This window comes from Pristiophorus japonicus, chromosome 9, assembly GCF_044704955.1.
Source record: "Pristiophorus japonicus isolate sPriJap1 chromosome 9, sPriJap1.hap1, whole genome shotgun sequence".
Classification (NCBI taxonomy): Eukaryota; Metazoa; Chordata; class Chondrichthyes; family Pristiophoridae; genus Pristiophorus; species Pristiophorus japonicus.
The window spans coordinates 35,022,746-35,041,622 of NC_091985.1; the positions used below are offsets into that span (position 1 = coordinate 35,022,746).

Sequence of the window (18,877 nt, forward strand, 5' to 3'; positions counted from 1 at the left end):
AGAGACCGACGACACAGAGAGAGAGAAGAGAGAGACCGACGACACAGAGAGAGAGAGAGAGAGAGACCGACGACACAGAGAGAGAGAGAGAGAGAGAGACCACGAACAGAGAGAGAGAGAGAGAGAGAGAGAGAACAGAGAGAGAGAGATTGAGAGGACCGACGACACAGAGAGAGAGAGAGACCGACGACACAGAGAGAGAGACCGACGACAGAAGAGAGAGAGAGAGACCGACGACACAGAGAGAGAGAGAGACCGACGACACAGAGAGAGAGAGAGAGAGAAGTAGAGACCGACGACACAGAGAGAGAGAGAGAGACCGACGACACAGAGAGAGAGAGAGACGCCGACGACACAGAGGAGAGAGAGAGACCGACGACACAGAGAGAGAGAGAGAGACCGACGACACAGAGAGAGAGAGAGAGAGACCGACGACACAGAGAGAGAGAGAGAGACCGACGACACAGAGAGAGAGAGAGAGACCGACGACACAGAGAGAGAGAGAGACCGACGACACAGAGAGAGAGAGACCGACGACACAGAGAGAGAGAGAGACCGACGACACAGAGAGAGAGAGACCGACGACACAGAGAGAGAGAGACCGACGACACAGAGAGAGAGAGACCGACGACACAGAGGAGAGAGAGAGACCGACGACACAGAGAGAGAGAGAGACCGACGACACAGAGAGAGAGAGACCGACGACACAGAGAGAGAGAGACCGACGACACAGAGAGAGAGAGAGACCGACGACACAGAGGAGAGAGAGACCGACGACACAGAGAGAGAGAGAGACCGACGACACAGAGAGAGAGAGAGACCGACGACACAGAGAGAGAGAGACCGACGACACAGAGGAGAGAGAGACCGACGACACAGAGGAGAGAGAGAGACCGACGACACAGAGGAGAGAGAGAGACCGACGACACAGAGGAGAGAGAGAGACCGACGACACAGAGAGAGAGAGACCGACGACACAGAGAGAGAGAGACCGACGACACAGAGAGAGAGAGACCGACGACACAGAGAGAGAGAGACCGACGACACAGAGAGAGAGAGAGACCGACGACACAGAGAGAGAGAGACCGACGACACAGAGAGAGAGAGACCGACGACACAGAGAGAGAGAGACCGACGACACAGAGAGAGAGAGACCGACGACACAGAGAGAGAGAGACCGACGACACAGAGAGAGAGAGAGACCGACGACACAGAGAGAGAGAGACCGACGACACAGAGAGAGAGAGACCGAGACACAGAGAGAGAGAGACCGAGACACAGAGAGAGAGAGACCGAGACACAGAGAGAGAGAGACCGACGACACAGAGAGAGAGAGACCGACGACACAGAGAGAGAGAGACCGAGACACAGAGAGAGAGAGAGACCGAGACACAGAGAGAGAGAGACCGAGACACAGAGAGAGAGAGACCGAGACACAGAGAGAGAGAGACCGAGACACAGAGAGAGAGAGACCGAGACACAGAGAGAGAGAGACCGAGACACAGAGAGAGAGAGACCGAGACACAGAGAGAGAGAGACCGACACAGAGAGAGAGAGACCGACACAGAGAGAGAGAGACCGACACAGAGAGAGACCGACACAGAGAGAGAGAGACCGACACAGAGAGAGAGAGACCGACAGAAAGGTGGATCGGAGGAGAGAGGGGGAACTCAGGGAAAAAGGATCACGTTCTTACAACCTCCCACAAGGGACATCGTTGGAGTGTGCACCCTCAAAGCCTCCCTGATAAAATGCGACATCCCCACTGACACCTGGGAGTCCCTGATCAAAGACTGCCCTAAGTGGAGGAAATGCATCCGGGAGGGCGCTGAGCACCTCGGGTCTCATCGCCAAGAGCGTGCAGAAAACAAGCGCAGGCAGCAGAAAGAGCTTTTGGCAAACCAGCCCAACCCACCCCTTCCCTCAACGACTATCTGTCCCACCTGTGGCTCTCTTATTGGACTGTTCAGCCACCAAAGAACATACCCAATAAACCTGTTAACAATCCGTACACAATGCCCCATCTATGGTTGGGGGGGGGGGGGGGTAAGGTCATGCACTTGCGCTGGTATAAGGAGGGACTTCGGCTGGGGGAATGCAGCACTTGTGCTGGGGTAAGGCACTTTGGCTGGGGGAGGGATTCACTTGCGCTGGGGTATGGGACTTCAGCTGGGAGAGGCAGCACTTGCGCTGAAGGGCAACGAACTTCGGCTGGGGGAGGGTTGCACTTGGGTACAGGACTTCAGCTGGGGGAGGCAGCACGTGCACTGGAGTAAGGGACTTCGGCTGGCACTTGGTGGCTTCAGGGGATATCTATTCTCTGTGGCTTCTGGAAGTCAAAGTGGATCGAGTTACAATTTGTGCAGCGAGAACTTGGGCTGGGCGGTTCCAGTTACACATTCCAGTGAAACATCAGGGTGTGGCTTATCCTCTAAGGGGACCAGAGACAAGGAGTGGGCATTTTTATAGTACAAATAAACTCATCCTATATAAATACAAGTTGCTGTTGAACTTGAGACTGGACTGCCTTCACAATGCATCACCAAGTTCTAACAACTGCCTGAAGACACAGCCCAGAAGGTTTCTCCATCTACAGGTCAAAGCATTTGGCCACAATGTCATCCTTTGGAGAATTTACTGCAGTTTCTACTCACCTTTGCGACTTTATGATTTGCCGCCGTCTCATGCGAGGTATTTTGCAGCCCATCTTTCAATTGTGTGATAAACTGATCATACCCTTCTATATACGAAACCTCCACCTTCTCCAGACATGCAGACAGCAATTGCTGAGCCTGTATTTGTAAAAGACACAGCACACACATAAGCAAACAAGCACAAACTTCAACTAGATTCTTCGATCTGCTAAAAACAAATCTAGACAGATCACAGCAAAGAAATATATTGCACCCTTATTGTGCTAAGAAACTATTTTAAAAAGCCATACATTGTGCAGTTGTACCCATGCCATGCAGCAACAGTTCTTATGGTACCAGTCTGAAAACTGCTCACTCCAATGTCGGCTTTAAACAAGTTTCCTTTTTTTTAGAAAAAATAAAAAGTCGCTCGAATTTCTTGCTATGGATTTAACATATTGCCTGCTATAGTTTGTAACCAGTTGAAGTAACAGCCAAAGAGATTACCTGAACTAATTAATTCTGATGAAAGGTCACTAACCTGAAGCGTTAACTATGTTTCTCTCTGCACAGATGCTGCCTGACCTGCTGAATGTTTCCAGCATTTTATGTTTTTATTTCAGATTTCCAGCATCCAGAGTGTTTTGCTTCTTTACATTAATTAATTAAATGAATGATTAATCTGTCTAGATACTGAAAATATACGGGCACCATTCTGAAATCCTTAAGAGTTGTGGGGAAAAGTAGATTTTAAGTATACCTTTGGGGGGGGGGGGGGAAAAAGAGAGGGGGAAATCCCAGGAAAAAACCATTTTGCATTTAAAATCTAAAATCTATAAAATGGGATAGTATTGGATAGTTACAGGACACTAGAACCTGCGGGAGTCGTGTAATTTCAATCATTTCAAAGGTGAAGCACTTGGCACTGATGAAAAAAGCAAACTACCTTTCTCAACAATAACTCTTGGCAACCAACCAGAATTGACAGTGTTGCTGAAAGAGTTCACAACCTTGACTGTCTAACACTCTTCATGGAAAGCAACTGCACACAGCTAATGAAGAACAGCAGAGGGAAAATAAAATAGAATAAAAAAGGCAAAAGCACTTTCATTTACTGTTCCCTTTTCCCTACTCCCAGGTTACTCCATGGACAGTTTCATACCTTAATCTTAGTAATTAGTGGCCATATGAGCAACTGGCAAGAGAAAGCATTTTCACATTCCAGGTATACGATTTAATGCAAACCACCTGGAAATATTAGCAACAAGAAATCCTTCCTAAAGCCAGTGCTAAAACTTCAAAACACCGTCAATAAGTCTAAATCTGTGGAACTATTCAACAGAAACCCACAACAGATCAAGTTACTGCAGAGCGAGACAAAAGTGATTTTATTTGTCAAAACAATCTTTCAGCTAAATAAATAATATTGCTCCAATTTAGACAACAGCAAAAACAAGAGTTTTGGTCTCAGATAGGTACAATATTTGTATGCAATCATTTATACATCTAAACTGCAGAACATTAAAATTAATTGAACATACATAACAAAAATTTTAATTGGTTAAAGGACCCATTACTCACTCAGCTAAAAGGATTTGCGTATCCCACTCATCCCCTGCCTAACGTAATTTTAATATATTCAAATCAATGGAGGTCACTTCCACGTTCATACCTTTGACCACAATACCGCTCAAATCCCAAATATGGTGCAGCATTCCTCACATTTTAAGGAAAGAGCTGTACTCAGTTATATGCACTTATTGAATAAGGTTGGCCAGAAAAAATACATTACTCAACAGTTGAGTGTAGAAACAATTACATTTAAATAGCATATTTCATCACCTCAGGAGGGCCCAAAGGATTTCATAGTCAATGAAATATTTTTAAATAGTAGTCACTTATAATGTAGGCAAATGTAGCAGTCAAATTTGTACACAGCCAGATCTCAGCTAGATAACCACAAAATCTTGTTGGTTTAAGGATCTTGTTTGCCAGACCACCCGGAGAATGCCTCTGCTCTTCTTTGAACGGTGCTTCAAAATTATGGGCCCAAGTTTCCACACGATAAAAAACGGGCGCCCCACCGAGCTGGGCGCCCATTTTTCGCGCCTGGAAAAAAAACTCGCGATTCTGGAGCGTTCTGCAGCTCCTTGTCTGTTTGGCACGGCGCCCAGGGGGGCGGAGCCTACACTCGTGCCGATTTTGTAAGTGGGAGGGGGCGGGTACTATTTAAAATAGTTTTCTTTCCTGCCGGCAACGCTGCGCGTGTGCGTTGGAGCGTTCGCGCACGCGCAGTGTGAAAAAAACATTGGCACTCGGCCATTTTTGTAGTTGTTTAGTTTTTGAACATTTTTAAATAAAAGCACATTGCCATCAGCACTTGCAGCCTTCTCACTGTCTCCTCCTCCCTCCCCCCCCCCCCCCGCAGGAATAACGGGGGCCTCCCCCCCCCCCCCCCGCGGCGGCAAAGAACGGGCGCCTCCTGCCTCTCTCCCCCCCCCCCCCCCGGAAGGCTGACTGCAGCAATCTCCGTGCCTGAAGCACTTTCACACAGGTAGGAAGATGGTCAGGTTGGATTTATTTGTAGAAGTATAAATAAGGATTTATTGTAGAATTTAATGAGTTCCCTCCCCCCCCCCCCACCTCGTTCTGGACGCCTAATTTGTAACCTGCGCCTGATTTTTTAATGTGTAGAACAGGTTTTTTCAGTTCTATAAAAATCTTCACTTGCTCCATTCTAAGTTAGTTTGGAGTACGTTTTCACTGTGGAAACTTTGAAATCAGGCGTCAGTGGCTGGACATGCCCCCTTTTGAAGAAAAAATTCTGTTCCAAAGTAGAACTGTTCTACCTGACAAACTGCAGGAAAAAAAATGTGGAGAATTGCGATTTCTAAGATAGTCCGTTCACCAGTTGCTCCTAAAAATCAGGCGCAAATCATGTGGAAACTTGGGCCCATTGTATGGCCACCTGAGGGGTCAGTTTAATGTCTCCTCTGAACAATGATAATCGTGGCAGTGTAGCACACCCACAGTACTGCAGTGAAACTGGAAAGAGTTAAAAATATGAAAAAGAGTAATGAGCATTTGATAGAGTTACCAAAAGTAACTGGTGTAATAGGAGGCATTTCGTGATATGGTGCAACATTAAGCAGCCCAACGGCATTTGGATGGATGGAAGCAAGTTGCAACCCATAGATCTCCTCAGCTGAAAGCATTTGCACACATCATGCCAGAGAGAGGAGTGATTAGGTATTGGGTCAGGTGACAGATCAGATTTTACTACAGGTACGACGTCTCGAATCCGGCTGTCCGAAAACCAGCAGTGTCCAAAAACCGGACATTTTAGAGGCGGCCAAGATAGCGAGGGACAAGGAAACCAATAAAAAAAATTTTTTTAAAACAGCACTGGGGGGCTGCAGGCGACAGGAATCGGCAGGCAGCAAGGAGCGGAGGATCGGCAGGCAGCACCAACAGCGAGGTATGAAATCCGGAAAAATCCAAAAACTGGCACGGTCTCCGTCCCGAGGTTGCCGGATTTCAGATATTGTACTGTAGTAAAATGGACAGCAAATTATAACTGTGTAAAAGGTAAAATTAATTTTCCTGAAATGGAGCTCAAAGATCAATTGTAATAAAAACAGAAAATGCTGGAAATCTCAGGTCAGGCAGCATCTGCGGAGAGGAAGCAGAGTTAACGTTTTGGGTCGATGACCCTTCGTCAGAACTGGAGTGTTTGGAAAGAACGGATTCTTAACAAGCACTGAAAGTGAGAGTGGAAGAAAGAACAAACGGGAAGGTCTGTGATAGGTTGGAAGACAGGAGGGATTAAACACACAAAAAGGTTGATGGCCCAAATTCAAATGGCAATGCCAGGAGTCAGAAAAACATTAGCCGATAGGGCATGAATGAATGAGGGGGATAATGACCAACTACCATTAGAGACGAGGAGAAAAAAGGAAACAGGCTCTGGGGGGGTGGGGGGGATGGAAACAAAGACTGGCAGTGGTTACACTCTGAAATTTTTGAATTCGATGTTGAGGCCAGAAGGCTGTAAAGTGCCTAAAAGAAAGATGAGTACTGTTCCTCAAGCTTGCGTTGGGCTTCGTTGGAACAGTGTAGGAAACTGAGGACAGAGAGGTCAGAATGGGAATGGAGTGGAGAATTAAAGCGACAGGCGACCAGAAGCTCAGGGTCACACTGCAGACTGAACGGAGGTGCTCCGCAAAGCGGTCACCCAATCTACGCTTGGTCTCCCCAATGTAGAGGAGACCACATCGTGAGAAGCAAATACAGTATACTAAATCGCTGTTTCACCTGGCAGGAGTATTTGGAGCCCTGGATAATGGGAAGGGAGGAAGTAAAAGGGCAGGTGTTGCATCTCCTGTGCTTGCACGGAAAGATTCCGCGGTAAGGGGAGGGGGCGTTGGGGGTGACTGTGGAATGGACCAGGATGTTGCTGAGGTAGCAGTCCCTTCGGAATGCTGAGAGGGGAGGGGAGGGGAAGATGTGATTGGTGGTGGGATCACACTGGAGGTGGTGGAAATGGCGGAGGATGATCCGTTGAACGTGGAGGCTGGTGGGGTGAAAGGTGAGGACAAGGGGAACCCTGTCGTGGTTCCGAGAGGGAGGGGAAGGGGTGAGAGCAGAAGTGCGGGACATAGAACGGAGACGATTGAGGGCCATGTTAACCACGGCGGAGGGGAATCCTCTGTTGAGGAAAAAGACAGACATGTCAGAAGCATTAGTATGAAAGGTGGCGTTGTCAGAGCAGATGCGACGGAGCCGGAGATACTGGGAGAATGGAATGGAGTCCTTACAGGGTGCAGGGTGAGAGTAAGTGTAATCCAGGTAGCTGTGGGAGTCTGTGGGCTTAGTGTGGATACTGGTCGAAAGCCTATCCCCAGAGATGGAGATGACGAAGTCAAGGAAGGGAAGAGTCAGAGATGAACCATGTGAAGATGAGGGAAGGGTGGAAATTGGATGCAAAGTGATTGAAATTTTCATGTTCAGGGCAAGTGCAGGAAACGGCACCGATACAGTCATCAATGTACGGGAAAGAGAGGTGAGGGAGGGGACCCCGAGTAGGATTGGAACAAAGAATGTTCTATATATCCCACGAAAAGACAGGCGTAGTTAGGACCCATGCGGGTTCCCATAGCAACACCTTTCATTTGGAGGAAGTGAGTGAAGTTAAAGGAGATGTTGCTCAATGTGAGAACAAGTTCAGCCTGGCGGAGACGGGTGGTAGTGGATGGGGACTGGTTGGGCTCAAGGAAGAAGCAGAGTGCCCTCAGGCCATCCTGGTGGGGAATGGAAGTGTCGAGGGATTGGACGTCCATGGTGAAAAGGAGATGGTTGGGGCCGGGAAACTGGAAACTGTTAGTGACGGAGGGCGTCGGAGGAGTCGCGGATGTGGGTGGGAAGAGTGGGCAAGGGGAGAAAAAGAAAAAGAAAGAGTTGAGATCGGAAGAAATAAGTTCAGGCTGAAACGATGGGTCTACCGGGGCAGTCCTGTTTGTGGATCTTGGGAAGGAGGTAGAAGCGGGCTGTGCGGGGTTGAGGAACTTTTGTCAAAGATTAATTGGTTTAACAATAAAGTTATTATGCAAGAAGATACATAATGTATTGTGTAACTGAGTAATCAGCTATGGTTTATCATTCAGATCTAATGTCATGCCACAATGTTTAACCCACTAGGGAGCATCATACATCAAGTGACTAGCATGATACCCACTGGCAGGAAAAAAAAAGTCACATTAAACTCCACAATAAACATAAGAATAAGATTGAGATTTCACGGCTATAATGTCACCGTGGAGTCAGACAAAGAACAAAATACTTGCTCTTCACCCTTGTGGCTAAGGGCGTCATCTGAACTCTTATAGGATTACTTGCCTTGCAGTCATTCCCCGGTATCCATATATTTTGGGTATTCTAAAATAAGCCTTTAACACCCAGAAGGTTCCCATGGGGGAAGGTGGAGAAGGGGGTAGGGAGAGAGACAGGAAAGAGAAGGTTGTAAAGTAGGTGCGTCAATTGCCAATTTTGTGAAGAATCTACCATTGTAATTGATGTCAATGACACTGGGAGAATAGCTTTTGCAGTTAGCCTTCCTTATTAAATTGTACAAGCATCAAGATCTACAGCAAACCTTTTAAATAGATTTAAGATTGTATAATTTAGGTACATTTTGAGAATGAAAATTCCACTAAGTGTTTTTTTTTTTAAATCATTCATGGGATGTGGGCATCGCTGGCAAGGCCAGCATTTATTTCCCATCCCCAATTGCCCACGAGGTGGTGGTGGTGAACCACCTTCTTAAACTGCTCCAGTCCACATGGTGAAGGTACTCCTACCATGCTGTCAGGGAGGGAGTTCCAGAATTTTGACCCAGCGACGATGAAAGAACGGAAAAATATTTCCAAGTCAGGATAGTGTGACTTGGAGGGGAACTTGGAAGTGATGCTCTCATACACCTGCTGCTGTTGTCCGTCTAGGTGGAAGAGGTCACGGGTTTAGGAGGTTCTGTTGAAGAAGCCTTGGCAAGTTGCTGCAATACTTCTTGTAGATGGTACACAGTGCAGGTGGATGGAGTGAATGTTTAAGATGGAGGATCAGATAACATAGTTCCAGAAATGGCACCTGAGGAATGGAGCAATTTGTCTTCGCTTTTTGAGCTCACAAAGAAGAAAAACAGTTTACAACCATGTGTTTAGTGGTGTAATTTTCTTTTTTACTTGTGGTAGGTTTTCTCCTGGTATTTGATCAAGGATACTTTCCTTATGATTACTCATCAATCACTCAAATGTTCAGCAATGTGTACAAAAGTAAAAGCTAAAATAAAACCGTCCTTTCAGCTCAGTGGCAAATTTTGTTGACTGGGAATATTGAGAAATTTTCCTATAGTGCTGGGCAGGAGGGGAGAGGGAGAAGGAGAAGGGAGAAACATTTTAAACCTTTTTGCAATCATTTCTTTGTCTAGTTTGTTTATTACATTTGCAGAAATTAGTTTTAATTTGGTAGCCCAGCTTTTACATTTCTCTATATGGTTGAAAATCTTAATTTAGCTATGTGTGTTTCAGAACACACTTTTGTCTTTTCAAGGCACCAAAAAAGGTACATATACCAGTCCTGGTTCAATCATCTGCAGGTTCCGAGATAGACAAACATCAGCAAAACTACAAAACATAGTCCGGTCCCTATCTTGTAGTACAGTGTAAACATAAGTCTTAATAAGGCATCTATATTTTTCCAGGATTCTAAGTGTGCCATTATTCATTTAACTTTGATTCACTTTAACTGACACAGCTAAAAGTTACTGCTACATTAGGATGTCATTGTAGGATAGTCTGTCCCAAACAATAAGGAAAAATCCAAAACTGCTGGAGAAAGGCCCCCAAATCACTACTGCGTTAATGAATCTGACAGCAGTCCTAATTTACAGCAGGACAGTCATGGTCAGCAGCAAGATGAAGCACTACCAAAAGTGAGGCTGATCAGCTAACTCATCGGCAAACATAAATGTTCAGCTACATAAATAGAGATTATTTATTTATCTATCCTCCTTCACTGTTACGCAGCACATACTTTGCTTGAAGGTATAAACTTTGTATCATTTCAGGAAAAGAAAAATTTGAAGAAAGAGAAATACTTGTCCTTAAAGTGACCCATTTTCAGTAAACGGGAACCCATCCAGGCACACAAAATTGTTCTTACCTCTGTAACTGGCAATTCCAGCTGAACCACATCATCCTGCTTCGAGACCGGGGTCTGTAGTGCTGTATCGAGCAGCAAGATGCCATTCAAGTCTTTTCTACATCCAACAGCATAGTCATCCACAAAGACAACTTTATCCACCGCTGGGAAGTACTGACACCTCACCTGACCTCCTGGTTTGGCTGAAAAAAAGCAAAGCGATTCAATATCCATGAAGTGTCACTTGAACAATACATTTAACAGTAAAACTTCAGTAGTTACCGACCCACTATCTCTGTTCAGTAGATGTTGTAGACAGATGTGCGTATCATTCTAAAAGGCCAAAGGACATATGAAAAGGCCATTCATTCTATGCAATTGCTTAGCCCACCCACTGCCAACGCACCCCCCCCCCCAATTGAGCAAATCTTCTGGATAGACAGTGTCTTCAATCATGCTGACAAGACTATACACCTGCCCACCTCACAAAACTGGAATCTATTTAGCTCTTTTGAACTAGCACTATTCACATAAGATAACAAGTTTTTCCAATTGAATATAGCAACCAATCCTGAACCGCTGATCTACATAGAATCATAGAAGTCTACAACGTGGAAGGAGGCTATTTCAACCCATCGTGTCAGTGCCAGCGCCAGCCAACTAGAGGCTATCCAGCCTAATCCCACTTTCCAGCTCGAGTCCGTACTCTGCAGGTTATGGCACTCCAGTACCACATCCAAGTACTTTTTAAATGTGGCGAGTGAGGGTTTCTGCCTCTATCACCCTTTCAGACAGAGTTCCAGACCCCCACAACCCTCTGCGTGAAGAAATTTCCCCTCATATCTCCTCCAATAAATCTTCTACCAATTACTTTAAATTTATATCCCCTGGTTGTTGACTTCTCTGCTAAGGGAAGTAAGCCCTTTCTATCCACTATATCTAGGCCCCTCATAATTTTATACACCTCAATGAGGTCTCCACTCAGCCTCCTCTGTTCCAAGGAAACAAACCCAGCCTATCCAATCTGTCCTCATAGCTTAAAAAAAAAATCTCCACTGCCGGCAACATTCTCAGAAATCTCCTCTGTACCCTCTCCATGAATGCGGTGACCAGAACTGTACGAGGTACTCCAGCTGTGGCCTATCCAGTGTTTTATACAGTTCAAGCATAACCACCCCCTGCTCTTGTATTCTATGCCTCGGCTAATAAAGGCAAGCATTCTGTATACCTTCTTAACCACCTTATCTATCTGGCCTGCTACCTTCAGGGATCTGTGGACATGCATTCAAAGGTCCCTTTGTTCCACTACACTTCTCAATATCCTACCATTTAAATATGTATTCCCTTGCCTTGTTCGCCCTCCCCAAATGCATTACCTCACACTTGCCTAGATTGAATTCTATGTCACTTTGACCAGTCCATTAATATCTTCCTGCTTTCTTCCTCTATCAACCACACAGCCGATTTTAGTATCATCTGCAAACTTCTTAACCATACCCCCATATTCAAGTCTAGATCATTGATGTATTATCACAAAAAGCAAGGGACCTAGTACGGAGCCCTGCGGAACCCCACTGGAAACCTCCACAAAAGCACACATCAGCCATTACTCTTTGCTTCTTGCCTCAGCCAATTTTGGATCCAACTTGCCACTTTGCCCTGGATCCCATGGGCTTTTACTTTCGTGAGCAATCTACCATGTGGGACCTTAACAAAAACTTTGCTAAAATCCATATGCACTGCTCTCATCGACCCTCCTGGTTACCGCCTTGAAAAATTCAATCAGGTTAGTCAGACACGACCTTCCTTTAACAAATCCATGCTGACTGTCCTTCAGTGTCTTTCTAAATGAAAAGTTATCCTGTCCTTCAGGATTTTTACGAGACAAATTGCCGACTGTGGGAGTCACAATTTGTTGGACTTGTTACTGGAACAGTTGTTGGTATAGGTAAAGAGGAAGAAATGTGGGCGATGCTGGCAAGGCCGCATTTATTGCCCATCTCTTCTCTGAAGCCTTTGTGATCATATTCCCACAATGGAGTTGGGTTCAGAATTCCAAGATTTTAACCCAGCGACAACATAGGAATGGTAGAATGATGCTGGAGGGGAAATTAAGGGTGATGTTCCCATTTTCTTGCTGCACTGGTGCTTCTTGGTGCTAAGAGTTTACAGGGCTGAGATTCAATGCAATGCATCATGTAAATAGGACATACTGCAGCCAAAGTGAAGGGGTGGATATAGAGTCTAGCAGCAGGACACCAAATGCTGTTGCAGCTGCACACATCCAGTCGAGTGAAGAGTATTCCAACACACTCCCAACAGGCATTATAGATGGAGAATTGTCTTTGAGGGATCGGAATGTGAGCCACCGATCACATAATAACCCTTCTCTGCTCTGCTTTTGCATCCAGTGTTGATAATGCCTTGTCCAGCTCATCCTCCGGTCAGTGGTGACCCCCAGGATGTTGCTGATGGGGACTTGGTAATAGTGGTGCCACTGAAGGCCAGGGGGAGGCAGGTGAGCCTTTTCTTATTGGAGATGGTCAATATTGTCAGCTGTGGCTCAGTGGGTAGGTAGCACGCTTGGAGTCAGAAGGTTGTGGATTCAAGTCCCACTCCAGGGACCTGAGCACAAAAGTGCAGTACTGAGGTGCAGTCAAACCAACCTCTCTCAAGTAGACGTAAAAGATCTCATGGCACTATTTCGAAAAAGACCAGGGTAGTTATCCTAGGTGTTCTGGCCAATATTTATCCCTCAAACAACATAACAAAATCAGATTATCTGGTCATTATCACATTGCTGTTTGTGGGAGCTTGCTTGTGTACAAATTGGCCACCGTGTTTCCTATATTACAACAGTGACTACTCTAAAAGTACTTCATTAGCCGTAAAGCGCTTCTAGACATCTGGTGGTCACGAAAGGCGCTATATAAATCCAAGACCTACTTTCTTAATAAATTACCTATCAACCCAAACATAGATATTATCAAAGTCCTGCTATAGACTGCCATGGTCTGTTTCATTATCACAGAAGCTGTGACTGGAGATGAACAGAACAGTAAACAGTCCCACTTCTGGAGAAGGGTCGTTGATGAAGCAGCTCGACAAGGATGCATCAAGGGTCCCACCACAATGCCCTGGGAGCTGCAGTGACTGGTTGCCAACAACTGAGCTTTGCTTTAGGTATGATCCCAGCCACTGAAGGGTTAACCCCTTAACCTCCCATTGACCTTTGCTATGGCTCATTAGTGCCATATTTGGTAAAATGCTGCTGTGATGTCAAGAGCAGTTACTCTCACCTCTCTTCTGGCATTCAGCTCATGTCCATGCCGCTGACACATTGGAAGCTGAAGGGAGCATTGGTAAGTATGTGCCAAGAGATAACACTATGTGATCATCCACTATCACCTTGCTGAAGGCTGGCAATGGCTGACAGGGCAGTAGTTGGCCGGGTTTAATTTGTTGCGCTTTTTGTGGATAGAGCATACCTCGGTAATTTTTGAAACTTGTACAGGCTCCGCTTTACTCAAACAGTTTGCGAAGGAGGCTGCTAGGTCTTCTGCACTACAGCTGAGATGTTGTCAAGTTCCATCGTCTTTGCCATGTCCAGTTCACTCAGCCAATTCCTAATGTCACATGGAGTGAACTGAACTGGCTGGATGCTGCTGGCAGTTTCTGGAAATGGGATTGTCCACTTGACACTTAACTGAAGAAGTTTCATTTCAACCAATTATCTTGCACTCTTGTTTTGGACCCTACCATTTGGACCCCCGGAAAAGCATTAGTGGCATCACTATGCTCACTTAAATACCAGTGCAAAATCCTGAGCACACCATTCTTTTTTCATCTCCTCTACCATAGAGCTTGTTTAGATTCGTATTAGTCATCGCAAAGATGAGCCCCCCTAAACAATGGTTCAAAACACTTATACGAAACAATGCACACTGCAAACCTATCCACACACAATGAAAGCATTAAAAAAAAACATCGAAGAGTCAAACCTTCCTATAAACACGTTGCTATCCACGTTACCAAAGTCAAAAATAATTCCCGCAACTAAAAAACAAATTTATAATGTTACATTTTTTTTTTAAAAAAGAGACCAAAATGCAGAAATAGGCATATGTTGGTATTGAATCCATCACATCACTACTGCTAAACAGCTAAGCACAGAGCAAACTTGTCTTTAGACCATTCCACATAAATCTTCAAACACAATCTGTTTTCACTGTCTGACTGGACTAATTTAGATGGTAACCACTCTCCAAGAGATGCCTTAAATGCTGCACCACTGCACACTTCCACAGAATTCCTCATTTCAGTTACGTGGGAAGCCAAGTACGGCAACAAGGCACAGGTTGCTATACCAGATCACACTTACAAATTCATTCCCTGTTGGGCAGCCAGACAAGTGAGCAAGCAGCTTGTCAGCTCATTTGGGGGGGTTGGCTGCAACATAGGTCTAGAAAGAGGATAGGGACGTGAATTGTAGAAGTACGTAGACTCACTGGATGGAAGGTCAGGCCCCAGCTGTAGAATTGCGGTCAGTTTTGGGCACCGATCTTCTGAAAAAATATATTGGCTTTGGAGAGTACAGTGCAGATTCACCGGAATATCAGGAACGGAAAGAAGGGTTAAACCGTGAGCTCAGGTGGCATAAACTTGATGGGTATTCCTGTGCGTTGAGGGCTGACAGGTGATCTAAATCAAGGTCTTTAAAATTATAAATGGATTTAATCGGGTAGATCCAGAGAAACCACTACATTGGTGGGGAACATGGGGACATATCAAAATTAGAGTTTGAGTGAGTCATTTAGAAGTAAATTTGGAACAAGTTTTTAAACCATAAGCATAATAGGAATCTGTAATTCTCTGCCCCAAAAACCTGTGGACATTGGGTTAATTGAAATTCTCAAGCTGGAGATCAACAGATGTCTGTTAGGTGCAGTATCAAGGGATATGGAGCAATGGTGGGTAAATGGAGTTGTTTTTATTGCCCCATCCCAACTGTTCTCAAGAACGTGAGAAGAGCTTGAACTGCTGCAGTCCGTGTGGTGAAAGTACTCCCAGTGTTAGGGAGGGAGTTCCAGGATTTTGACCCAGTGACGGTGAATGAATGACAATATGACAGTATGTTTCCAAGTCAGGATGGTGTGTAACTTGGAGGGGAATGTAATGATGCTAGTGTTCCCGTGCGCCTGCTGCCCTTGTCCTTCTAGATGGTACAGGTCGCGAGTTTGGGAGATGCTGTCAAAGAAGCTTTGGCTTGTAAGATGGCACACACTGCAGCCATGCTGTGCAGATAGTGGAGGGAGTGAATGTTTAAGGTGGTGGTTTAGGGCTGCTTTGTCCTGGATGGTGTCGAGCTTCTTGAGTGTTGTTTGAGCGGAACTCATGCAGGCAAGTGGAGAGTATTCCGTCACACTCCTGACTTGTGCCTTGCAAGTGGAAAGACCAAGGCTATGGGGTGTCAGGAGGCAAATCACAAGTCGCAGAATACCCAGCTTCAGGTAAAGAACAGGCTCAAGGGGCTGAATAGCCTACTCCTGTTATCAATGTACCTTATCCAGAAACTTGTAACCACATTATGGGTACTGCTAATTTTAGCAAAATTGTGATTTGTTGGTAAATGCAGATGCCCCACTTTCCATTACTATTATGTAAATTACCATGACCATTATAATATCCTTTTGCAAGGAGGTTGGAACACAATCAGGCTGACTTTCCAGTTCACAGTGGACATAATCCTACTGAAAGTTCACTGTTCAAGATTTCAGTAGTTGCATATTTGTGTATACGTTCCAGGGTTCGATACATATCCTGACACAGTCATATGGATGGAGCTGAGAGGGTGAATGTGAAAATGAAACTTGTATCATACATCTGAAGAATTAGTTTTGTCTCTGCAGCTAAACAGGAATACACAACAACCACATTTTTTTTACATACAGCCACACCCTTTTTACGCAATCAAAAAGATTTCCAGTCACCATTTCAAGAAAGTCCAAAGAGCATTGTGGAAAGTGAAACTATTACATTACTGCAATGCACAAGGCAGATAACATCAGCTTATCTTCCATGAGGCAGACAGTAATTTTTACCCAGTTAGTGCTCTGCTGCATTATTGTTCACACACACACACACACACACACACACACACAAACAAACCATGCTTGCAAGAAGCGCAATTTGATTACTGCAAGAAAAACGCAACTTGTTTTGAACTGCGTTAGTCCAATTTTTGTTTTTCACATGCACTTCCCTTTTCTGCAGAGAGTCGGGATAAATGGGTCCTTTTCAGGTTGGAAATCGGTGGTTAGTGGTGTGCCACAGGGATCGGTGCTGGGACCACAACTGTTTACAATATACATAGATGACCTGGAAGAGGGGACAGAGTGTAGTGTAACAAAATTTGCAGATGACACAAAGATTAGTGGGAAAGCAGGTTGTGTAGAGGACACAGAGAGGCTGCAAAGAGATTTAGATAGGTTAAGCGAATGGGCTAAGGTTTGGCAGATGGAATACAATGTCGGAAAGTGTGAGGTCACCCACCTTGGGAAAAAAAAACAGTAAAAGGGAATATTATTTGAATGGGGAGAAATTACAACATGCTGCAGTGCAGAGGGACCTGGGGGTCCTTGTGCATGAATCCCAAAAAGTTAGTTTGCAGGTGCAGCAGGTAATCAGGAAGGCAAATGGAATGTTGGCCTTCATTGCGAGAGGGATGGAGTACAAAAGCAGGGAGGTCCTGCTGCGACTGTACAGGGTATTGGTGAGGCCGCACCTGGAGTACTGCGTGCAGTTTTGGTCACCTTACTTCAGGATATACTAGCTTTGGAGGGGGTACAGAGACGATTCACTAGGCTGATTCCGGAGATGAGAGGGTTACCTTATGATAGATTGAGTAGACTGGGTCTTTACTCGTTGGGAGTTCAAAAGGATGAGGGGTGATCTTATAGAAACATTTAAAATAATGAAAGGGATAGACAAGATAGAGGCAGAGAGGTTGTTTCCACTGGTCAGGGAGACTGGAACTAGGGGGCACAGCCTCAAAATACAGGGGAGCCAATTTAAAACCGAGTTGAGAAGGAATTTCTTCTCCCAGAGGGTTGTGAATCTGTGGAATTCTCTGCCCAAGGAAGCAGTTGAGACTAGCTCATTTGAATGTATTCAAATCACAGATAGATAGATTTTTAACCAATAAGGGAATTAAGGGTTATGGGGAGCTGAGTCCACGGCCAGATCTGCCATGATCTTGTTGAGTGGTGGAGCAGGCTTGAGGGGCTAGATGGCCTACTCCTGTTCCTAATTCTTATGTTCTTATGTTATGTTCCCTCCTGAACATTAACAGTCAAATATCTACCTTAATCTTTGTAATATAATTGGAATCTGTTAAACCAGTGAAGTTCCTTCCCCTTCATTGCTTTAGCTGTTTATTGGTATACAGGTATAACTAAATTGGTGTAAAACCAAATAGGCATGGTCTTTGGTCCACATCACAAACACTGTTCCCTTGGCACTGACTCTATCCCTCTCCCTGGCAACCGTCTGAGGCTGAACCAGACTGTGCGCAACCTTTCACCCAGAGATGAGCTTCCGACCACATATCCACATCATCACTAAGACCGCCAATTTCCAACTCCCTAATATTGCCTGACTGCGCCCCTGCCTCAGCTCATCTGCTAATACCCTCAATCCTTGCCTTTGTTACCTCGAGACTCAACTATTCCAACACACTCCTGGCCAGCCTGCCATGTTCCATCCTCCAGAAACTCAAGCTCATCAAAACCTCTGCTGCCCATGTCCTAACTCACACCAAGTCCCACTCACCCATCACCCCTGTAATCGCTGACCTCGTTTTCTGCATGCACTTGAGATTCGAGGGACTCAGCGCCCTCCTGAATGCGCTACCTCCGCTTAGGGCGGTCTTTGGCCAGGGACTCCAGGGGATGTTGCACTTTATCAGAGAGGCTTTGAGGGTGTCCTTGTAACGTTTTCTCTGTTCACCTTTGGCTCATTTGCCATGAAGGAGTTCAGAGTAGAGCGCCTGCTTTGGGAGTCTCGTGTCTAGCATGCGGACAATGTGGCCTGCCCAGTGGAGCTGATCAAGTGTGGTCAGTGCTTCAATGCTGGGGATGTTGGCCTGGTTGAGGACACTAGTGTTGGTACATCTGTCCTCCCAGTGGATTTGTAGGATCTTGTGGAGGCATCGTTGGTGGTATTTCTCCAGCGACTTGGTGTCTACTGTACATGGTCCATGTCTCAGCCATACAGGAGGGTGGGTATTACTACAGCCCTGTAGACCATGAGCTTGGTGGTAAGATTTGAGGGCCTGGTCTTCGAACACTCTCTTCCTCAGGTAGCCAAAGGCTGCGCTGGCGCACTGGAGGTGGTGTTGAATCTCATCAATGTCTGCTTTTGTTGATAACAGGAATAAGAGATATGGGAAATGGTCCACGTTGTCCAGGGCTGCGCCGTGGAGCTTGATGACTGGGGGGGGGGGGGGGGGCAGTGCTGTGCAGCGCGGATAGGCTGGCGGAGGACCTTTG

General features: G+C 45.6%; 1 protein-coding gene across 4 annotated transcripts in view; it reads right to left on the reverse strand.

The window, feature by feature from the left end:
• birc6 (baculoviral IAP repeat containing 6) overlaps nt 1-18,877 on the reverse strand; it is a 326,307-nt gene that overhangs the window by 282,820 nt on the left and 24,610 nt on the right. For all 4 annotated transcript variants that reach the window (XM_070889262.1, XM_070889261.1, XM_070889260.1 and 1 more), the window contains exons 2-3: nt 10,350-10,531; nt 2,655-2,792 (exon numbers count right to left, since the gene is read on the reverse strand). In XM_070889262.1, coding sequence (XP_070745363.1) covers nt 2,655-2,792; nt 10,350-10,531 — 320 coding nt within the window. The remainder of the gene's footprint in view (nt 1-2,654; nt 2,793-10,349; nt 10,532-18,877) is intronic.